Source organism: Balaenoptera borealis (genome assembly GCF_965194805.1).
Source record: "Balaenoptera borealis genome assembly, chromosome: 6".
NCBI lineage: Eukaryota > Metazoa > Chordata > Mammalia > Artiodactyla > Balaenopteridae > Balaenoptera > Balaenoptera borealis.
The window spans coordinates 44476386-44501866 of NC_138863.1; the positions used below are offsets into that span (position 1 = coordinate 44476386).

General features: G+C 35.7%; 1 protein-coding gene across 4 annotated transcripts in view; it reads right to left on the bottom strand.

The window, feature by feature from the left end:
- The window catches only part of LOC309631227 (small membrane A-kinase anchor protein), a 297357-nt gene that overhangs the window by 52621 nt on the left and 219255 nt on the right, over positions 1–25481 (bottom strand). For 2 of the 4 annotated variants that reach the window (XM_082397456.1, XM_082397457.1), the window contains one exon: positions 24349–24527. In XM_082397456.1, coding sequence (XP_082253582.1) covers positions 24349–24483 — 135 coding nt within the window. In that variant the 5' untranslated portion in view covers positions 24484–24527. Of the gene's footprint in view, positions 1–24348; positions 24528–25481 lie in introns of those variants that run through there. The other 2 variants (XM_082397458.1, XM_082397461.1) reach the window with 2 other exon arrangements.

Here is a 25481-nt window from a genome sequence, read left to right on the forward strand (position 1 = left end):
AATAAAAATCACAAAGAATCCACTCTTCTCTTCAGATAAGCATTCTTTCATAAATAGCTGTATGGGATTAGAGGCTACATAATTTTTTTTTTTTTTACCATGAATAGTAAATTTACTTCTTCCATAAGAAATAGTTACCTCATGTGTAACCCTCCATACTTTTATGGTATACAAACATATTCTAGATATATAGCATGCTATGGAGGTTGTGTGTATCTGGGAACAAAGTTTAGGGGGTCATTTGTTTTTATAATAATGTGATCTTATTATATACAATTCTATATATTAAGATTTTCATACTGAACAGTATTATGAAAATCTCTCCAAGTCACCTGGCATAAAGGAGAAAATACAATGATTTTGAATATAATTCTATGAGGCCTTGGACAACTTTTTAAAAACTCTGTGTGTTTTAGTTTCCTTACCTGTAACATTATTACCACCTACTTCATCAGGTTGTTGTAAGGATCATATGACTGCCTAGCTCAGGGGAAATGCTTCATAGGAACCTAATTTATTTCTTTCAATGGCTGCGTAATACCTGATATGGGTGTGCCATAAATACTTAGTCATTCACTTCCTGAGGGGCATTCACTTTGTTTTCAGTCTTTGACTAGTACAATGTACAATAAACATAAGCATATACATACCTAATAAACATATATATACCTAATCTAGGAGTGATTTTATTCCCATGGAATATATTCCTAAAAGTATTATTAATTTCAATGGCTAATACCATATTTCTTTTCAAAATGGCTGAAACAAAACAAACAAAAATGGCTGAAACAATGACCATTTCCATATGTATGAGAGTACCCTTCTCCCCAAATTTCTTCAACAGCAGGTATTTTCACTATCAGCTTTTGCTAATCTAATGGTTTTGAGAGGCTGTGTCATTGTTACTTTATTTCCCTAACTCCTAGCAAGGTTGAGCATAAATTCACGTTTATTGGCCACTTGGAATTGCTTTCTCCAAATCTCATTTCCCCATTTTTCTTTTTGGTCATTTATGTTTTTCTCCATTAGTGAGCACTTTTGTATAGTTTAGATCTTCTCTATCATGTATATCAAATAATTTCTCCTAGCTTATTATTTCCTTTTTTAAAGTAAAGTTTTTATTGAAGCACAACATTCATTTCTTTCTGGTTTACATTTAATCTTTTGTAAATGGAATAAATTTTAAAATGTGTGTCTTCTCCTTTACAGCTTCATGGCCCTGTCTTGGTTAATCAACAACTTGAGGGATATTTGTGTGTATATAAAACCTATTATTTCTTCTTTCTTTTCTTTAGTCAATCTGGAAGTTATCTGATATACTTTTTCCCAGGTGAGTAGGTTGTTGGGTTGGCACCGTTTTAAAAATAACCCATTTTTTCCCTTTCAACTGAAATATCATTTTTGTTATACATCAAATACCTGCGTGTACTGGGATCTATTTTTGAGCTCTCTAATCTGTTCTCTGACTTGTCTCTTTCTAAGCCCAAACCAAAGCCAATAAGGAGGTCATGATATGCTTCAATCATATGAAGCAAGTCATTCTTTACTAGTCTTCTTATTTACATTTATAATTCCAATAACCTTTAAGATCACTTTATCCACCCCCCCATCTTATTCACATTTAAATTAGAATTGTATTACATTTGCTTAATTTGGGGAGAATTCATGTTTTTATGATATTAAATCTTTCTATCTAAAAACAGATATTGTTTAATGTCTTTGTATAAAATTTTTCAGATGATCCATTGTTATCTTTTTCTCTTTTATAACTTGTTGCTAGTACAGAAAAAAGTAATTTATTTTTATCTCTCTACCTTAGGGCCAATTCAACTTTAGTATTTCAATGTAATTCTAAACCTTCCTCACTGTTCCAGCTGTCCTCGTTCTCACCAGACATCCTTATTTCCTACTTCATTAAAAAAACTGAGGTTATCAGCTTTCCAGACTCCTCTGTGCACAATCACCTATGTTCATACCCATTCTTAATATCTTTCCTCCATTTAAAAAAAAATTTTATTTATTATTATTATTATTTTTGCTGCATTGGGTCTTCATTGCTGTGGGTGGGCTTTCTCTAGTTGCTGTGAGCGGGGGCTACTCTTCATTGTGGTGTGTGGGCTTCTCATTGCTGTGGCTTCTCTTGTTGTGGAGCATGGGCTCTAGGTGCATGGGCTTCAGTAGTTGTGGCTCGCGGGCTCTAGAGTGTACGCTCACTAGTTGTGGCACATGGGCTTAGTTGCTCCGAGGCATCTAAGAATTGTGGGATCTTCCCAGACTAGGGATCAAACCCATGTCCCCTGCATTGGCAGGCGGATTCTTAACCACTGGGCCACCAGGGAAGTCCCGTTTCCTCCATTTTTGAAGGATGAAATTTGTTCCCTCCTCTTCAAATCCAGGCTTTATATTGACTCCAATTCTTTCAACTTCCTTGAGGACCCTGCTCCATTAGTTATGCCCCCTTCTCTCCTGCATCTTCCACCTCTGCTTCTTATTTCTTTTCTTCAGTCTCTGTACTCTCTTAAATTCCCCTTTTCTGTTGTAGAGAGGCTACTTTAATTCTCTTGGCCAGATTGTACAGCCATTTAGCCATTTCCAGCCATCAGAAATATATTATTCTGATTGTTAGCTTTTCTCCTATGCTCTCTTAACTTAGACTAAAGCTATGGCTCTATCAGCTTAGAGTGAGAAGAAAGGGCAAGGGTCTGGCTTCCAGCACCTCCAAGTCCTCTCTCTCACTCTTCTGGGGCAAAGTGCAGAAGGAGGGGAGAGAAAAATGTCTCCTTCCTTGACTGGGGAAAACTGCAGTCTGTGTGTTGGGTGTCCCTGCTTCTGTGGCCAACACTGAACAGCCATCAGTGTTCTCTGGGAAGCACATGTTCAAATACTGGCTTTCTCTTCTACTGCATGCACGCTTGCCATCTGGTTCTATAAGAATGAAGTCACTAGCCACTGCAGTCACTGACCTTCAACACACCCTGAAAAGAGTTCAGGGTGGAGAACCGGGATGAGGCACTCTGTGTTCTGGGAAAAACTGGCAGAACAGGCCTTCAGCTAAACATTTTCAGGAGAAAATTTTATGAACCCAATTTTTTGTATCTTCTCATGCCTAGAAAAGCACGAAATCATTAACTAAGATATCGGTGCCTTGTGACTTACAGCAACCTTCTACCGAGATGTGTGCTTGATTGCATGTACCCCCTTCACTAAAGTCATATGTATACTGACTTCCCCCCTACTTTCTTAGAGCAGTTCCTCAGAGCTATCTGAGAGGCTGTCTCCTGGGCTATAGTCCTCAGTAAGCCTCAAATAAAACTGAACTCATAGCTCTCACATTATGCTTTTTTTTTCTCCAATCGACACATGGATTCTTAAGTAAGGCTTGGAAAAGCATCTCTCTACTGCATAGTTTCTTCACGGGGGAGATCTGCCTACAGGCATACATCTCTTCTCCATGAAATTTGCTTTGGCCAGTGGAACATAAGAAAATGTGACTTTTGGGTTTTGTGTGCATGATACAGGTCATACTTCTATTGTAAAGCAAAACCGAGCCCTATACTGTAAACAAGATGCACTCCAGAGGCAATGCAATTCAATCAAGATAAAACTAAAAGGATGAACAAATACAAACAAAAAGAAAGTAGGGGCAGTGATTTTGATATCAGTGAGTACAGAATTGAAATCAAAAAGCAATTTTAAAAGACTTTTTTTTTTTTTAATGCTAAGGGTAAGCATTAACAAGGAATATAAGATATGAATACCTATGTACCAAATAACTTAGCAGTAACTTTCATGAAGTAAAAACCTATAGACTATACAAGGAGAAACAGAAATGCACTACAAATAGGACACTTTAATTTACTTTCCAATCCAAAATATATCAAATAGTCAAAAAAAAAAAAGATATGAAAAGATGGAAATAATCACAAAAACAAAAGGGATTATAAAGCTACTTTGCAAAACTCTATGAAAAATAAATAAATAAATGGATAATTTTCCAGGAAAAAGTAATCTACCAAAACTTACCCCAGCAGATTTAGGAATTCTACTGAGCTTGATTTCCACTGAAATTGATAAATTAGGTTGTAGTAGCCTGAGCATAGTAAACAGTATCAAGGTTAAACATTGTAAGAGAATACTAAAGTTGTATATTGGAACTGAGGGAAATCCTAAAGAAGTGGTTGCAAACTAGTTTAATTGTTGTTATATGTATTGCAAATATCTACTCCATCCCCCAAAAAAGTACCATTATCTAGTCTAACAGAGGAATCTTTAGAGAGTAGGTAATTCTAATGCTATTTAAACTGCCCCAGATTTCAGAAAAATGCAAACTTCCCAATTATTTTATAAATTACAACATTGATATTAAAACCTGATAGACTGCAAAAAGATGATGAATTATACTTATGAATATCATTTCAAAAAGACAAAATATTAATAAACAGCACTTTAAGAGAATAATTTGTCATAATCAAATTAGGTTCCTCCCTACCTCCTGTACAAGAATGTCAGAATAGTTCAATAGTACAAAATTTAGTCATGTATTTTAGCATATTAATAAATCCATGGAAAAAATTACGTTTATATATATAGTCATAGAAAAGGAAGTTGACAAAAATCAAATCTACCCTTGATTTAAAAAAAAAACACACTCAAAATAAGAGTGGATGAAAACTTCATTTATATGATTATACATATTATATCTCAGCCCTAAGGCTAACATATTTCTTAATGGAGAAACACTGAAGATATTCCTCCTAAAGTCAGGAACTAGACAAAGATGCCCACAATGATCACTACTACTTCACACTAATTAATTGCCTAATACTTCCAAAACCATAGAAAATTAAAGGTACAAAAATTGGAAAAAAATTTAAATTATCTCCATATTTGCAGATGGTATGATTGTACACCTGAAAAATCCAGAGAGAGCAAATGAAAATGACTACTAAAGAGAATTCATCAAGGTAGTAAGATATAAAATGGTTAATATACAGAAGTGAATCAATCAATTAAAATAACAATGACAGAAATAATGGGATAAGTAGACCCTCTTTCAATAACAACAAAAGACAAAATACTCAGGACTTAAGAAATATCCAGACAGTTACAGAAAGATAGAGAAGATGAAAAGGCAGAGGGCTATGTACCAGATGAAGGAACAAGAAAAAACCCCAGAAAAACAACTAAATGAAGTGGAGATAGGCAACCTTCCAGAAAAAGAATTCAGAATAATGATAGTGAAGATGATCCAGGACCTCGGAATAAGAATGGAGGCAAAGATTGAGAAGATGCAAGAAATGATTAACAAAGACCTAGAGAATTAAAGAACAAACAAACAGAGATGACCAATACAATAACTGAAATGAAAACTACACTAGAAGGAATCAATAGCAGAATAACTGAGGCAGAAGAACGGATAAGTGACCTGGAAGACAGAATGGTGGAATTCACTGCTGTGGAACAGACTAAAGAAAAAAGAATGAAAAGAAATGAAGACAGCCTAAGAGACCTCTGGGACAACATTAAACACAACAACATTCGCATTATAGGGGTCCCAGAAGGAGAAGAGAGAGAGAAAGGACCAGAGAAAATATTTGAAGAGATTATAGTCGAAAACTTCCCTAACATGGGAAAGGAAATAGCCACCCAAGTCCAGGAAGCGCAGAGAGTCCCATACAGAATAAACCCAAGGAGAAACACGCCGAGACACATAGTAATCAAAGTGGCAAAAATTAAAGACAAAGAAAAATTATTGAAAGCAGCAAGGGAAAAACGACAAATAACAGACAAGGGAACTCCCACAAGGTTAACAGCTGATTTCTCAGCAGAAACTCTGCAAGCCAGAAGGGAGTGGCATGATATACTTAAAGTGATGAAAGGGAAGAACCTACAACCAAGATTACTCTACCCGGCAAGGATCTCATTTAGATTTGATGGAGAAATCAAAAGCTTTACAGACAAGCAAAAGCTAAGAGAATTCAGCACCACCAAACCAGCTCTACAACAAATGCTAAAGGAACTTCTCTAAGTGGGAAACACAAGAGAAGAAAAGGACCTACAAAAACAAACCCAAAACAATTAAGAAAATGGTCATAGGAACATCCATATCGATAATTACCTTAAACGTGAATGGATTAAATGCCCCAACCAAAAGACATAGACTGGCTGAATGGATACAAAAACAAGACCCATATATATGCTGTCTACAAGAGACCCACTTTAGACCTAGGGACACATACAGACTGAAAGTGAGGGGATGGAAAAAGATATTCCATGCAAATGGAAATCAAAAGAAAGCTGGAGTAGCAATACTCATATCAGATAAAATAGACTTTAAAATAAAGAATGTTAAAAGAGACAAGGAAGGACACTACATAATGATCCAGGGATCAATCCATGAAGAAGATATAACAATTATAAATATATATGCACCCAACATAGGAGCACCTCAATACATAAGGCAACTGCTAACAGCTATAAAAGAGGAAATCGACAGTAACACAATAATAGTGGGGGACTTTAACACTCCACTTACACCAATGGACAGATCATCCAAAATGAAAATAAATAAGGAAACAGAAGCTTTAAATGACACAATAGACCAGATAGATTTAATTGATATATATAGGACATTCCATCCAAAAACAGCAGATTACACGTTCTTCTCAAGTGCGCACGGAACATTCTCCAGGATAGATCACATCTTGGGTCACAAATCAAGCCTCAGTAAATTTAAGAAAATTGAAATCATATCAAGCATCTTTTCTGACCACAACGCTATGAGATTAGAAATGAATTACAGGGAAAAAAACGGAAAAAAGACAAACACATGGAGGCTAAACAATACGTTACTAAATAACCAAGAGATCACTGAAGAAATCAAAGAGGAAATAAAAAAATACCTAGAGACAAATGACAATGAAAACACAACGACCCAAAACCTATGGGATGCAGCAAAAGCGGTTCTAAGAGGGAAGTTTATAGCTATACAAGCCTACCTAAAGAAACAAGAAAAATCTCAAGTAAACAATCTAACCTTACACCTAAAGAAACTAGAGAAAGAAGAACAAACAAAACCCAAAGTTAGCAGAAGGAAAGAAATCATAAAGATCAGAGCAGAAATAAATGAAATAGAAACAAAGAAAACAATAGCAAAGATCAATAAAACTAAAAGTTGGTTCTTTGAGAAGATAAACAAAATTGATAAGCCATTAGCCAGACTCATCAAGAAAAAGAGGGAGAGGACTCAAATCAATAAAATCAGAAATGAAAAAGGAGAAGTTACAACAGACACCGCAGAAATACAAAGCATCCTAAGAGACTACTACAAGCAACTTTATGCCAATAAAATGGACAACCTGGAAGAAATGGACAAATTCTTAGAAAGGTATAACCTTCCAAGACTGAATCAGGAAGAAACAGAAAATATGAACAGACCAATCACAAGTAATGAAATTGAAACTGTGATTAAAAATCTTCCAACAAACAAAAGTCCAGGACCAGATGGCTTCACAGGTGAATTCTATCAAACATTTAGAGAAGAGCTAACACCCATCCTTCTCAAACTCTTCCAAAAAATTGCAGAGGAAGGAACACTCCCAAACTCATTCTATGAGGCCACCATCACCCTGATACCAAAACCAGACAAAGACACTACAAAAAAAGAAAATTACAGACCAATATCACTGATGAATATAGATGCAAAAGTCCTCAACAAAATACTAGCAAACAGAATCCAACAACACATTAAAAGGATCATATACCACGATCAAGTGGGATTTATCCCAGGGATGCAAGGATTCTTCAATATACGCAAATCAATCAATGTGATACACCATATTAACAAATTGAAGAATAAAAACCATATGATCATCTCAATAGATGCAGAAAAAGCTTTTGACAAAATTCAACACCCATTTATGATAAAAACTCTCCAGAAAGTGGGCATAGAGGGAACCTACCTCAACATGATAAAGGCCATATATGACAAACCCACAGCAAACATCATTCTCAATGGTGAAAAACTGAAAGCATTTCCTCTAAGATCAGGAACGAGACAAGGATGTCCACTCTCACCACTATTATTCAACATAGTTCTGGAAGTCCTAGCCACGGCAATCAGAGAAGAAAAAGAAATAAAAGGAATACAAATTGGAAAGGAAGAAGTAAAACTGTCACTGTTTGCGGATGACATGATACTATACATAGAGAATCCTAAAACTGCCACCAGAAAACTGCTAGAGCTAATTAATGAATATGGTAAAGTTGCAGGATACAAAATTAATGCACAGAAATCTCTTGCATTCCTATACACTAATGATGAAAAATCTGAAAGAGAAATTATGGAAACACTCCCATTTACCATTGCAACAAAAAGAATAAAATACCTAGGAATAAACCTACCTAGGGAGACAAAAGACCTGTATGCAGAAAACTATAAGACACTGATGAAAGAAATTAAAGATGATACCAACAGATGGAGAGATATACCATGTTCTTGGATTGGAAGAATCAACATTGTGAAAATGAGTATACTACCCAAAGCAATCTACAGATTCAATGCAATCCCTATCAAATTACCAATGGCATTTTTTACGGAGCTAGAACAAATCATCTTAAAATTTGTATGGAGACACAAAAGACCCCGAATAGCCACAGCAGTCTTGAGGCAAAAAAATGGAGCTGGAGGAATCAGACTCCCTGACTTCAGACTATACTACAAAGCTACAGTAATCAAGACAATATGGTACTGGCACAAAAACAGAAACATAGATCAATGGAACAAGATAGAAAGCCCAGAGATTAACCCACGCACCTATGGTCAACTAATCTATGACAAAGGAGGCAAAGATATACAATGGAGAAAAGACAGTCTCTTCAATAAGTGGTGCTGGGAAAACTGGACAGCTACATGTAAAAGAATGAAATTAGAATACTCCCTAACACCATACACAAAAATAAACTCAAAATGGATTAGAGACCTAAATATAAGACTGGACACTATAAAACTCTTAGAGGAAAACATAGGAAGAACACTCTTTGACATAAATCATAGCAAGATCTTTTTTGATCCACCTCCTAGAGTAATGGAAATAAAAACAAAAATAAACAAGTGGGACCTAATGAAACTTCAAAGCTTTTGCACAGCAAAGGAAACCATAAACAAGACAAAAAGACAACCCTCAGAATGGGAGAAAATATTTGCAAATGAATCAACGGACAAAGGATTAATCTCCAAAATATATAAACAGCTCATTCAGCTCAATATCAAAGAAACAAACACCCCAATCCAAAAATGGGCAGAAGACCTAAATAGACATTTCTCCAAAGAAGACATACAGACGGCCACGAAGCACATGAAAAGATGCTCAACATCACTAATTATTAGAGAAATGCAAATCAAAACTACAATGAGGTATCACCTCACTCCTGTTAGAATGGGCATCATCAGAAAATCTACAAACAACAAATGCTGGAGAGGGTGTGGAGAAAAGGGAACCCTCTTGCACTGTTGGTGGGAATGTAAATTGATACAGCCACTATGGAGAACAATATGGAGGTTCCTTAAAAAACTAAAAATAGAATTACCATATGACCCAGCAATCCCACTACTGGGCATATACCCAGAGAAAACCGTAATTCAAAAAGACACATGCACCCGAATGTTCATTGCAGCACTATTTACAATAGCCAGGTCATGGAAGCAACCTAAATGCCCATCAACAGACGAATGGATAAAGAAGTTGTGGTACATATATACAATGGAATATTACTCAGCCATAAAAAGGAACGAAATTGAGTCATTTGTTGAGACGTGGATGGATCTAGAGACTGTCATACAGAGTGAAGTAAGTCAGAAAGAGAAAAACAAATATCGTATATTAATGCATGTATGTGGAACCTAGAAAAATGGTACAGATGAGCCAGTTTGCAGGGCAGAAGTTGAGACACAGATGTAGAGAATGGACATATGGACACCAAGGGGGGAAAACTGCGGTGAGGTGGGGATGGTGGTGTGCTGAATTGGGCGATTGGGATTGACATGTATACACTGATGTGTATAAAATTGATGCCTAATAAGAACCTGCAGTATAAAAAAACAAACAAAACAACTAATACTAAACTTTCATTGGGTTATTTGTATGGAAATATGTTAATATAAATGTTTCAGACATTACATGAAATTTCTAAAAATCTTAAAAAAAAAAAAAAAAAAAAAAAAGAAATATCCAGAACCTAAAGGAGAATCTTTCTAATACAAAGAACATAGAAGTTAACTTGGGAGGATATGGAGAAAAAAGAACTCTTACGCACTGTTGGTGGGAATGTAAACTGGTACAGCTGTTATGGAAAACAGTATGGAGGTTCATCAAAAACTTAAAAATAGAACTACCATATGGTCCAGCAATCCCACTCCTGGACATACATCTGGAGAAAACCATAATTCAAAAAGTTAACATGCACCCCAATGTTCATTGCAGCACTATTTATAATAGCCAGGACACAGAAACAAGCTAAATGTCCATCAACAGAGGAGTAGATAAAGATGTGGTATATACATACAATGGAATATTACTCAGCCATAAAAAAGAATGAAATGTCATTTGCAGCAACATGGATGGACCTAGAGATTATCATACTAAGTGAAGTAAGTCAGACAGAGAAAGACAAATATATGATATCACTTACATGTGGACTCTAAAAAAATGCTACAAATGAACTTATTTACAAAACAGAAACAGACTCACAGTCTTCGAAAACAAATTTATCATTACCAAAGGGGAAAGGCAGAGGGGGAGGGATAAATTAGGAGTTTGGGATTAACATATATATGCTACTATATATAAAATAATCAACAAGGACCTACTGTATAGCACAGGGAACTCTACTCAATAGTCTGTTATAACCTAAATGGGAAAAGAATCTGAAAAAGAATAGATATATGTATATGTATAACTGAATAACTTTGCTGTACACCTGAAACTAACACAACATTGTAAATCAACTATACTCCAATATAAAATAAAAATTAAAAAAAAAAACAACTTAAAAATAAAACTACCATATGATCCAGCAATTCCACTTCTGGGTATTTTTCTGAAGGAAACAAAAACACTAACTTGAAAAGATACCCCCATGTTTACTGCAGCATTATTCACAAGAGCCAAGATATGGAAGAAACCTAAATGTCCATTGATGGATGAATGGACAAAGCTGATGTTGAATATTTATATTTTTATTTTTACTTATAATAATTCAGTCATAAAAATAAGGAAATCCTGCCATTTGAACATTGAGAGCATTATGCTGAGTGAAATTACTTACATGTGGAACCAAAAAAAAAAAAAAAAAAAACACAAAAAAACCCTGAACTCATAGATACAGAGGATAGATTGGTGGTTGCCAGAGGTAGGCAGTGAGGTGGGCAAAATGGGTGAAGGGGGTCAAAAAGTACAAACTTCAGTAATAAAGTAAGTAAGTCCTGGGAATGTGATGTACAGCACGGTGACTATAATTAATACTGTATTGTATATTTGAAAGTAAGAAAGTAGATCTTAAAAGTTCTTATCACTACAAAAAAAAAGTGTAACTCTATGGTGATGGATGTTAACTAGATTTATTGTGACGTCATTTCACAATACATACATATATTGAATCATTATGTTGTACACCTGAAACTAATAACTAAATGTTACATTTCAATTATATTGCAATAAAAATATTTCAAGTTAACTTGGATTAATGTAAAGATGTACTGTGTTCTTTAATGGGAAGACTTAATATCATAAAGCAGTGTGTCATTTTTATAAACTATCAAGGAACAAACATAATAAGAATACAGATTATTTTCTGGAGCTAGATAAACCAATTTTAAAGTGCACTGGGAAAAAAAAGAAAAGTGAACAAAGAAGAACAGCCTGGAAAATTCTGATAAAGAGCAATAAGGGTACTACCTCTACCAGATATGTAAACATACTATAATGCATCAATAATTAAAAGTGTAGGATTGGCTCATGAAAAGACTAATCAAACAGAATAGAAAGTCCAGAGATAGACTTGAATACCTATGGGAATTTAGTGCACAATGAAGACTGCACATCAAATCAAACAGTAAGGATAGACTTTTTTTTTTTAAAGATAGACTTTTTAATAAATAGTGTTGGGAAAACTGGGTAGCAATTTGGAAAAAAATAAAGCAGATTACATACTGATGCAATGTATCAAGTTAAACAAATAGGTCCAAATGGATCAAAGTTTAAATGTAAAAAAAAAAAGAAATTATATAAGTATTAGAAAACAACATAGGTGGTTTTTATTATAACCTTGGGAAAGTATTTTATCATAACCATTTAACTATGACTCAAATTTTGGAAAGGCTAACAGTTAAAAGTAAACACAAATAAACACTTGTGCATGTCAGAAATACACCATTAGCAGAGTTAAAACAAATATAACAAAATAGGACAGACATTTGCAACTCATAGCACATACTGAATGCTTACATTCTCAACAGACATCAAAAACTTTTAGGAATAGAGAAGAAAAAGACCAACTTTTTAGAAAAGTAAGCAAAAGGTATGAACGGAAAGGTCACAGAAATAAAACCAGTAGCATAGTCACTAAACATATGAGATGGTGCTAACTTCACAAGTAAAAATGCAAATTAATATTACCTTGAGCTATAATTCCTCAACTATCAGATTGGCAAAATCCAAAAGTCTTATAACACACTGTTGGAGAGGCTATGGGGAAATGGACACTTTCAAACATTGCTGGAAGGTGTAGAAAATGGAATAACCATCAGGAAGGAATTTCTGGAATTATCTACCAAAATTTCAGATGAATTTACTCTTGATGTAATGATCTAATTTCCAGGAATCTCATACATATGTGCGTGTGTGTGTGTGTGTGTGTATATATATATACACACACACATATGTATATATATATACACATATATGTATACATATATACATATATGTATATATACATATATGTGTATATAGATACATATATATGTATGTATATATACATGTATATATGTATATATATACAGGCAGATATAGATATCATATATAACATACATACACGTATATACATGTGCGTGCCTATCTATATATCTGTGCTAATTTGAAATGACAGTTGTGCTAGGTTATCCTTTGCAGAATTGTTTGTAAAAGCAAAAGACTAGAACAGAGCATCCAGCAGTAGGAGACTGGCTGAATAAATCATGGCATATAAAAAACTGTGCATCCACAAGAAAGATTAAGGAAGAGCTCTATTAACTACTGACTTGGAGACATCTCTAGAATAAATTTTCATGTTAAAAAAAGCAACGAATAAAAGAGTGTATATTTTAGGCTATCTTTTTTATAAGAATATATTCATATTTGCTTGTTTCTGCATAAAGAAATACTGAAAGGACAAAAAAATAAACTAATAAAAATGGTAATCTATAGTAGCTAGAGGAAAAAGGGTGAAAAGGCACAAGCAGGAATGAGACTTCTATAAATTCTTTTTTTTTAATTGATTTTCTTTTTTTAAAAAATTTATTTAATTTATTTATTTTTGGCTGAGTTTGGGTCTTTGTTGCTGCACGCGGGCTTCCTCTAGTTGTGGCAAGTGGGGGCTACTCTTCCTTGCGGTGCGCGGGCTTCTCATTGCGGTGGCTTCTCTTGTTGTGGAGCCAGGGCTCTAGACGCGCGGTCTTCAGCAGTTGTGGCGTGTGGGCTCAGTAGTTGTGGCTCGCAGGCTCTAGAGGGAGGGAAGCCCTATAAATTCTTTATATGTATTTTGAAATTTGAATCAAAAAATTAAAACTGATAAAAATATAAAGCTTTCTTAAAATCTGGTGCCGGACTTCCCTGGTGGTGCAGTGGTTAAGAATCTGCCTGCCAACGCAGGGGACATGGGTTCAAGCCCTGGTCCAGGAAGATCGCACATGCTGTGGAGCAACTAAGCCCATGTGCCACAACTACTGAGCCTGCGCTCTAGAGCCCACGAGCCACAACTACTGAGCCCATGTGCCACAACAACTGAAGCCCATGCGCCTAGAGCCCACGCTCAGCAACAAGAGAAGTCACTGCAATGAGAAGCCCGCACACCGCAATGAAGATCCAATGCAGCCCAAAATAAACAAATACATTTATTTAAACAAAACGAATCTGGTGCCAACTTTTAGAGCAAAGATATCTGGGTAAACTTTAGCAAAGTAACACAGTTTTAGATGATTGCATGAGGAAATTACCAATCTTTACTTCCAATTTGCCAAACTTTTATTAGGGTATTTTACCTTTTAGTGGAAGGTGAGAACTTAAAAAACTTGATGAAATCAAATTTTAATGAAATCCTTTATGTCAGGTACTGAGGATACAATAAGAATACAAGTTCTTGCTCTCAAGGAGTTCAGACTTATAGGGGAGATCAAAAATAAGCATGTGATTATACAGCATAAGAGCACCAAGAGCTATACACAACACGTAACATGCTTAACTACCTTCTTTGCTAAGGCAGTCTTCCTAGCAGAGACGAGAGACAAGCCAGACTCTGAAGGATGACTAGGAGCTTGAAGGGGATCCCGGGAAGAGGGGGTGTTTCAAGCACAGGCAACAGCAAGTGCCACCATCAGTGCTGCTTTCCTATTCTTACAGGATAAATTTCAAGTTCATTAGCATCAAAGCAACCTTTTACAACCTGGCTCTTGCCTATCTTTCCATCCTCATATTCTACTACCCTGGAGGCCTGGACATGTGTAGGTGTGGTAGGAATTAGAAGGAAATTGTGGTCAGAGGCGTTTATTGGCATATGAGATGTCTCACGTAGGGTGGCCCCTGGAGTTGTGGATGTCAGGAGCTCTGAAGGAGTTGCGGAAGCTGAGCTAATCAACAGGAGATAGCAGGAGTCTGGGGTAGAGAGAAAAACTGTGACCCAGGGGGACTACACTCAATACATATTGCAGAGCAAGGCCTATGTGAATGTAACTTCAATTACCGAGTAAGTACTGTGTTCCAAATGCTGTCCTCAGAGAGATCTTTTAAATGCATAAGTAGTGTTACACCCTTGCTTAAAGTCATTGCTTCTCATTGTATTTAAAATGAAAACTCCTTCATCTGGACTTCACATTCAGGTCCCACAAATTCTGTCCCCAGCCTACACCTCTAACCACACTCTGCCTCTCACAAAGCCCTCTGCAGTCCCCTCTGTCTGCAATGCCCTCTCCATCCTTTGCTCCATTGCCTAAATCCTACCTATCCTGCTGTTCTCACTTTAAATGTCACCTCCTAAGGCCTTGCCTCCTGACCACCTCTCCACCATCTAAATTATACCTCTAATTAAACCTTTGTTACAACACCCTATATTTTCTTTCATATTAGATTTTGTAATTATGTATATATATTCGACTTTCTTGCCTCATGAAACTACAAGCTTCACGACAGAAGGAACTGTTTTGTTCAGTACTTAGAAAAATGCTGGCACATGGTAATCAGCAAAGATTTGTGAAAAGAATAAGTTTAATCTCCATAGCCTTGCAAAAATGATCCCTCTTTTTCAGACGTGGAAATTGAGGCTCAGAAATGTTGGGTGATCTATCCAACATCTCAAAATATGGGTCCAAATCCAAATCTCATGATTCTAAATGCTGTATTGTCTCCCAAATGAAGAAGGGCTTCTCATGAAAATAAGAAAGGTCCGGAAGTGGCCTAGGTGGCTAAAGTGGATGACAACCTCTCTCCCGGCTCTGGTTGATGAGATTATGGTATGGACCAAGAGCAGGCCCTGTTTGAGGGGGTTGAAAATGAATAAGGTCCAAAATAAAGACGCGATGGAATATTCTGTAAGTAGGTTGAGGGAAGTGGGTTTGCAAAGGAATAGGGCTTTCTGAGGATCCTGTGGAATTGACTTAAGAGACTGGACGGCAGTGAGAAAATGAGCAAGGAAAGAGGGGGAGACATCCAAGCAGCCACGGGGATCAAAGAATGAATGGATGGTTGACTGAATGCCGTGAATACTTTGGGAAGTATCTGGGGACTCTGGAAATAAGCAGCTTGGACAGTTAGAGGGGCTGAACTCTCAGGAGTATCAGGAAGTACTCAGCCAGTGTGAGGCTACAGTACTGACTACATTCCTTCTCCCCGGAGAGACTTCTCCACTAATATGGCCTGTCTGCCCTCATCAAGTTCTGGCATAACCCCTGGTTCCTCTGGAAACTCTTGCTTCACTGCTATTAGCTGAGCTATATCCTGCTGCAAGGGCCAGGGGCAAGAAAATATATCTCAATCAGTAGTGGAAGTAGAAAAAGTGACTACACAAGAAGGCCAGGGATAGATTTTTCAGGAGAAAAGTTAAAATTTGTAAGTTTCTGGGGCATGTTTAACACCACATCCTACGCTCTTAGAAGTGGGTGTAAATGTGGGTATAGTCCTAGACCACTCGAGAATGTGTCAGGTCTAAAAGGAACAGAAAGGAATGTTTTTAAAAATCACCAAAGCTCCTGACTTTATACATATTCCACTGTAGTTAAAAAATCTATATATTTATGTTATATTCAGAGATGGATAAAAAGTAATATTAGGTTTATTGTGTCGATCACTAAAGAGCAAAATATCTAATATTAGGAGTTGTTAAGGAAAACTCTACCTTAAAACTGGAATCCAAATAATCCAAAACAGATATCTTATGAGGTGTGTAGAAATAGGCAAAGGCTCCTGAAAGGCAGCAGCAGCTGGCTCCCAACCACCCTTTGCCTAGAGACAGTTGCTAGGCAATACTAGATTTGCTCACAAATGCACTTTTTACCCGAGGATAAGTATTATGCTAACACACACACTGCCTCCCAATCAATTTTTCTGCTCCTGTTTCATTAAAGGCAAGAGACTCTGGTAAACATTATTGACGATGGCTAATAGTCTCCTGGACACTGAATTGTGCTGGGCTCTTTCCTGGACAAAAACATTATTTTTGCCTTCTAGGTCTAGGGGGATTTAGAAAAGCCTGAAAACCACATATTTCATTTGTTCTCAATTTCTTCGAGTCTGAGTGTAAATGCTGTCCAGGGAGCAGAAAGATGGAATAATGGATCTGAGACTCATTTTCTTTCAAGTACTTTTGTTGACTTATAAAAAAACTAATACTGCCACTCAATTTAAACTCACTTTAAAAATATTTAGTAGAGAGAGAATTTGAAATATGTAAAGAAAACAAGGATGTGATCATTCTCGAATTTTAAGGTTTTACCTTTGTTTTGTATTGATGCTAGCGAAGTGCTCAGGAACACAACAATAAAAGGTGAAAGTATGATTGGCCTTGTTCTGAATGGTGCTCTTTCTACAGCATCTGCCAAATCATTTATTGGATGTATTCCCATCACCTGCACTCAACACTTCTAAAACAAACGTATCTTTTCCTCAAAGCAGTTATGCTTCTAATATTCTCATTTTTGCTAAAAGCACCATCACATTTCTGGTCCTTCAGACTTAAAATCTTGGAGCTATAATTGCCTCCTCCCCATGTATTCTTCATGTCTAATGACCAAATCTTGCTTCTTATTCCTTTGCTTTCTCTTCTACTGAGCCATCCTGTCTATTAATGATTTCCTTTATCACTTTATTCCATTTTCCTCCACAAATATGTATATATATTCTCTATTCCTCACAGTTAAAGCTAACATTTTTTAGTCTGTAATTAAGAGGAACCAATCTTAGCCCTTCAACTGTCCAACAAGCCTCTGCTCTAGTCACCCCATGCCTTCCTCAAAGTTCCTGAAACTTAGGAGACATGACCCCCGCTTTCCTCTGTCCCTCTCCAAACGTTTACCACTGCCTGTAAGTCTATTTTACCTGGAATACTCTTAATGCTTTTATCTCTAATCATTCCCCAATTTAGTTATCCCATAAAACTATTCTAAATTCCCATTTCTTCCATAAAGCTTTCCTCAATTCTCCACATTCTCCACATGATAGAATGCCCTCACTAGTAACTTCCTTTAAAAAAAATTTTTTTTAATAGAAGCATAGTTGATTTACAATGTTGTGTTAGTTTCTGGTGTATAGCAAAATGATTCAATTATATATATATATTTACATTCTTTTTCATATTCTCTTCCATTATGGTTTATCACAGGATATTGAATATAGTTCCCTGTGCTATACAGTAGGACCTTGTTGTTTATCCATCCTATATATAATAGTTTACATCTGCTAACCCCAAACTCCCACCCCCGACCTTGGCAACCACATGTTCTCTACGCCTGTGATTCTGTTTCTGTTTCGTAGATAAGTTCATTTGTCTCATATTTTAGATTCTACATATACTCACTAGCAACTTTCAAGTCAGTCAGTTGGCATCTCCATACATTCTAGAATGTTATCAGTCAAGAATCTTAACTCATAATAAGAGTTGATACTTACATAGTGCTTATTCTGTATCAAGCACTAATCTAAATACTTTATATATAATAAATTCATTTATTCACATCAACTTTATGAAGTAGAAATTATTATAATTCCTATTTTTGAATGAGGAAATTGGGGCACAGAGAGGCTATCTAATCTGCCCACTTAGTAAGTGGCAGAGTTGGGAATCAAACCCAGACACAATGGTTCCATAGTCCATATGCTCTAAACCACTAATCCTTACTCTAGGTTCCTTCTAGTTCAAAAATTCCTACACATTATCTAGATCTACCTCATAATTTGACCAAAGAGAAACCAAGGAGGAGAGATATTCAGTTACAAAAAGTTACACAAAGCAGCGTTTTTCAAAATTTAATGTGAATCACCTTGGGGTCTTTAAAATGCAGATTCTAATTCCATAGATATAGGATGAAGACTGAGATTCTACATTTTTAACAAGTCCCCACGTGTTACTGATTTGACTGGTCCATGTAACCTCACACTGAGTGACAAGAACAAAGAGAAATGCAAGCTGAGACTGGAACTCAGTTTTGACCTATTCCATCCACTGTTACCCCAAACATTACGCTAATAGGTAAGGAGGGAGAAAAATGTACCTGAGAGAATTTACTGGGAAAAAATTTACTTCATTTTGAATCACCTTCTTGCAATCATGAATAGCAAATAAATTTTATGATGCTTTTTTTCACATATATTTTAATTTTGTAGTAGTATAAAAAGCATTGAGCTTGTCCAAGATTTATCATCCATAAATTCATTATTCACTTCTCTACACCCCATTGATTTATTGCTCTGGGTAGTGACTTGGGGATATGGGATTGAAGGAGGAAAGAGTATGTGGTAGGAAAGCAGGCTTTCCAAGACCCCAAAAAACTGGAGTCAGGATACCACTCATGAATATTTGGGCATGCATTCTGTTTTTTCCTCTGAATGAGCTTGCCACTGAGTTAGACTAGAAAACCAGAGTACCAGATGTCAATTTTTTTTTCCAATAGGGGCATATATTTCCTAAGGGCTTCCTAAATAGTAATATATGTCCCTGGTATGAAAAGTACAAGACAAAATTAAGCTTCCCAGATCTGGAAGGACTTACCTTGTGCAGCTAGTGTTAACAGTGGTAAATCCCTCTTTTGGGGGCTCTGGTGGCCAAGGGAAGCTGCACTGAGAAATGCCGGGAAATGTGGCCATTAAGACTTGCATTAAGTCTGTGTGACCTTGGCCAAATACACAAATACATCAGAAACTTGAGGACGGTGAGTGTGTATGTTCTCTTTCTAGCCATCTATCATCTATTGAAACCCATAAAGTGAAAAAAAAAAGGGAGCATGCCAATTCTTTTGATGTCTTTTATATATATTATGTCCATCATTTAAGTAAAAACTACCTACTTTCCCCCTCTTTTTCCTACCACTCTTACCCTCCCCAAATCTGTGATTCTGTGTGTCAAAATTTGTTTGCTTTGTCTTCCCTTACCTAAAGTCCTAATTCTGTAACTTATTCTAATGTACCCTTAAACAATTCTGTATCCAGGAGCTTTTCCTGTAGATCTAAAGTAATAACATTAACCACCAACTAAAGATTTTGTTGTTGTTGTTGTTAGGGAAGGACATAAAATAGAACATATACTCCTTACATTTATTTTAGATATATTTAGAATGCCAGATAAAACAGCTCTTTGAGAGCAGAAAAATAAACCTTGTAGATTTCCCTCATACATGAGAACTAAGGCATTATTCAAGGATAAGCTTTTTTTAAAGGACACTATTATGCTTTCAGATCACTGTAGTAGTTTATACATATTTACACAACATGACTTCTTGTTAATAAAATTTTAACTATAGAATGATACTTTCCAGTATACAATGTACCCTCATTTTTCATACATTACTTCTGGAGCACTTAATAAACCTGAATTATTAAAGATATTATTGTTTTAAAAAAGATTTTAAGGGTCATCAAAGGTATCTCATATCATATATTTTACATAGCTTTAAGTAATCCATTGAAAATCAATAGTTTTGAGACCTGCCATGCTGTTTTATTAATTTGCTTCCTGCTTCCAAAATATAATTAAGTGTATTGGGGAAGGGAGATTTATTTTGTTTCCCTAACAGTATTACACTAATTAATTTATAGAAAGGCATTTTGCCCCATGAACTTTTTTTTTTTTAATTGAGGTATGGTTGATTTACAATACTATATTAGTTTCAGGTGTACAACATAACTGATTCAAAATTTTTATAGATTATACTCCATTTATATTTATTATAAAATATTGGCTATATTTCCTGTGCTGTACAATATATCCCGGTAGCTTATTTAGTTTGTGCTTCTTAATTCCCTACCCCTATCTTGCTCCTTCTCTCTTCCCTCTCCCCACTGGGAACCACTAGTTTGTTCTTTATATCTGTGAGTCTGTTTCTTTTTGTTATATTCTCTAGTTTGTTTTATTTTTCAGATTCCATATTAAGTGATAACATACAGTATTGGTCTTTCTCTGTCTGACTTATTTCACTAAGCATAATACCCTCTGGGTCCATCCATGCTGTTGCAAGTCCCATGAACTTTTATTTTAGTAGAAATTGCCTTTAGGGTGCCATGTCAGTCACCATGATCTATGTGTGACAGATTTCTCAACATACATCCCAAAAGAGTGGTAGAAAAAGAGAAAGCTCTCACAGATAACTCATTATTCCAGCATTGATTTCTGCATTGATTAGAGTGGCTAATTTCTTGGCTCACCCCATTTAAGTCAGGTCCTTATTTGTCCTTTGTAGAAAGCTGTTTTAAAGAGCACAAGAGAATCTAAAACCATTTCATTAGGGTGACATCGGAGACAAAAAAATCCTATGAATTATGTAGAGGACATCATTTCACTGACTGAGATGGGCTTCATGCAGTCAACCCGCTTCAGTAAGTCTTGTAATCATGAGCTATCTGCTTTTGGCAATGCTATAGAGTCATATACTCCAAACTTAGGAGCATATAAATTTGAAAGAATTAAGACACTTTCTGAAAATGTATTTGAATTAAATGTGGAAGAGTTGAGGTGAAGAAAGAATTTAAAAGCTAATGATATTATCTCTTGATAACCCTTATGAAAGCACAAGACTGATTTTATCACATATGGAATAAGCAGACTTCACACTCAAATACCAAGCTTTGCCAGAAAAAGAAACAAAGAAAAAAATCACAGGTAAAGTTTTACAAGTAAAATAAAGCTATATAAAAGGAAAGTTAAGGGATTTCCCTGACGGTCCGGTGGTTAAGACTCCACGCTTCCACTGCAGGGGGCATGGGTTCGATCCCTGGTTGGGGAACTAAGATCCTGTATGCCGCAGGGTGTGGCCAAAAAAAACCCAGTTAATATAATCTAACAGAATTAGAGTGCTAGGGAACAAGGATGATCTGACAATGAAAATCAAGAAAAAATGATTGAACTATTAATAATTTTAAGTATATGATTAAAAAGATTGATGAGAAATGAGGAAAATTGAGATAAGATTCAAGCAGACTTTTAAAATGAGATTAAGATATGCAGTAATTAAAAGATTCAAATTGTCATACACAGATATTTCCTGGATATTCTATATTTTGTGTAAGAAAAGTGATCATAGCAAGAATAAAGCCTCAGCATGATTGAGTCAATAAATTTTTCCATATTAATGCAAAATAATATGAAATAGCAATACAACTAGTAATAAGCATTTCTAAGAAATAAAAGCTACATCAAACTGTAAAAAACCGGGGAATTCCCTGGTGGTCCAGTGGTTAGGGCTCTGCACTTCCACTGCGGTGGGCCTGGGTTCCATCCCTGCTTGGGCAACTAAGATCCCGCAAACCAAACCAAACCAAACCAAACAAAACAAGAACCCACAACTGTAAAAAGCTGAACATTATAATGAGAATGATATTTAGAATCATGTTACATGCAAAATTTAATTAATTTGGATTACAGAATAGTGTGATTTGTATTGCTTCAATCACAAAAATAAAAGCAACTAAAAGTCTGCTCTAAAATAGAACTGATTAGACAAGAAAATAAGGGAAATTAGTCCAACTAGTGTGAGAAGATAAGATACACTGGTCCCATCAAGGTCTTACTGCACCTTTTTTTTTTTTTTTTGATTTTTTAAATTTAAAAAAAAATTTAAATTTTTCTTTAGATTTTTTTCTTTTTTTTAAATTTATTTTTTATATTGGAGTATATTTGATTTATAATGTTGTGTTACTGCATCTTTAAAGAGAAACCAAGAGATGTGATCAGAGTGTCAGACAAGGGAGAAAATGCTACATTAGATGAACAGCTTCAGGAATCTGATTAAGTCATCCTTTCTTCGTTTCTAGCCCACTTACAACATGATTTGAAGGTTGGTCTACACAAGGAGGGCACCAGCACACTTGTCTGTGAGTTCATTCCCACTCTGAATTCAAATACAGCATTCATCAATGGCCCAGCCACTTTTTTTCAATAACAAACTCACCACTAGGTTGCAGTCTTACCTCAACAGCTCCTTTAAGAACAAACTACTATGTATAAAATAAATAAGTTACGAGGATATATTGTAAAACACAGGTAATATAGTCAATATTTTATAATAAATATTAATGGAATATAACCTTTAAAAGTTGTGAATCACTATGTTGTACACCTGAAACATATAATACTGTACGTCAATTACACCTAAAAAAAAAAATTTCCATTCACAAGCAGTTAACCATTTAGTGGTTAAACACATAATACTTCTCTCTTGTGACAAGAGCTGATGCAAGCCACATTCAGTTTATCAATCAGTTCACTGGCTAACCTAGATTCCATGCAGATACACTGTTTTTCAAGAGCATCAAAACTCACAAATTGCCTGTCAAAATGTTCTCACTCATCAGCTGGCAGCCTCCTTAAGAGCTTTCTTCCATTACAAGCGCATAATTATGCAGCCAAAAAAATCATTCCTTGGGTATTTTAAGCCTCTAGTTTCAACATAGGACAAATGGTTAAATAACAATATATAATTATCTTTCTCTTTGTTTCCATTGCTTGTATTGGGTCCTGAGACCTCCATGTAAGAGTCAGCGCTGCTGTGCTGACTCCTTTGAAAAGTCCACCTGTCTGTAACCATTGTCAACACTTCCACTAGTAGTTTCTCAAACAAACTTCAGGAAATAATCATTCTTTAAACTATAAATGCAAGGAGAAATAAATATTACAGAAAATTTATCATATATCCTCTTTAAATGACTATTATAGGCCATAGTCCAGGTGAAAGAGCAATGAGTCCAGGAGCAGGTAGTGAGATATGTGTGAATGAGTAAAGCATTGAGTACTTTATTATTGTTTAAATCCTCAATTACTACAAATAAACCCACTTGATCAGTATGAATCTGGAATTTAAATGCTAAATGATACAAATAGATATATGTCAAAGTGTGTTAAGAACCAGTTAAGGTTATTGGTTTGTTTGGGGAATAGATTAAGATATTGATAAACTTTAGGTAATGCCCTTGGTTCAGTAAGTTAGGGGTAACTACCAGAAGAATAAAAGTAGAATAAGTAACTTTCAAAACAGCAGAAGCACATTTGATTATCCAATAAATGGTAGGACAGGAGAAAAAGAAACAAAACTCAGGAAGAAAGCATGGTGTCTTTTACTAGCTTCCCTCAAAGAAGAGAGCCTGAATCAAGGTCTTGTATGCAGGCAGTTTACTTTGGAAAAGAATCCCAAGGAACAGGAATAAGGGACTGACAAGAGTGAAACTGAGAAGGAGGGCAAGTCTATTTAAGAGTGCATTACCAAGTTGATCAGCATGGGGCTCAATCCACTAGGGTCTTCTGAGGAGCCATGTAGAATGCATTTCAGAATTATATACCCAAGGGGTAGAAGAGAGGCATATTTATTCTCCAGCTCATATGCTTCATTGATCAAGGGTTACTCACAGTTTTTAACTCATCTGAAATTCTTGGTTTGCCCATGTCACAGTGGTGAGAGGTTCTTGCAGGTGTCCCAGACAGTGGTGGTAGAGAAGGCCAAGAGTAGAAAGCAGGAGATCCATAGTACAGCTGAGACAGCATGCTGTCAGGTTATACCTGTATGCAGGTGGTGGCTTCAACAATGACTGAAGTAAAAAGATGGCAGCAATAGTTGTAATGATAATCATTGCAAACGGGTTCAACTCATTAGGTTAAAGAAATGCAGTACTATGTTATTTAAACTTCAAAGGATACATACCAAAATATTATTATACTCTGCCTCCAAAGACGTGACATTATCTATATTTTCTGACTCTAATGCAACAAAATTAGAATGGAAAAATATTCACAATATTCACAAGGTTGTCCTCCTCCTCCTTTTTTGGTTACAGCAAAGTATATTAATGGATGAGTCCTTCTGTTGAAAAAAACTAAATATACTCGATAAATAATTTTTGAAAATCTTCTTAAAATTAATGAAGAGCTGACAAGATTGTAAGAAATTACCAGGCAAAGCCTGAAGGGGACAGAGGAACATAAGGAGGTAAGCCAATACAGAGTCCTCTTTTGGCCTGAAGGTGTTTGCCAATCCCAGTAAATTTGAACTTTCATGTTGACAACTTCATTTGAATGAGAAGATCAGAAAAAAAAGAAGCTCAGTGTCAGACAAGGTGAGGAATCTAATAATAGACACTTCCCACAATGAGCTGGGATTTCAAAGACTTACACTCTGAGACTAAGGGTTAACTAGAAACAAACCAGCACATATGTGGTATTACAGTATACATTTCCATCATTGAGGTAGACCAAGGGACCTTAAGTCTCGAACTTGATTCAAGGTGGCGCTGTTATGGTGATATAATTAATGTTCCTAGGTATCTGGCAGAAGCCAATTCAAAACCTCTCTGGAAAAAATAGCTTTATTCTAGATCTAAGAATTTTCTGTAATATCTTTTTAAGTACAATGGCTACAAGGCAGCCAAAGATAACCAAGTTAATAAACAAAATACTAAAAACAAGAACTGGGAAAAACAACAGACAAAAGAAACAGATCTGTAAACATTCAGATACCAGAATTATCAGCCAAAGACTATAAAACA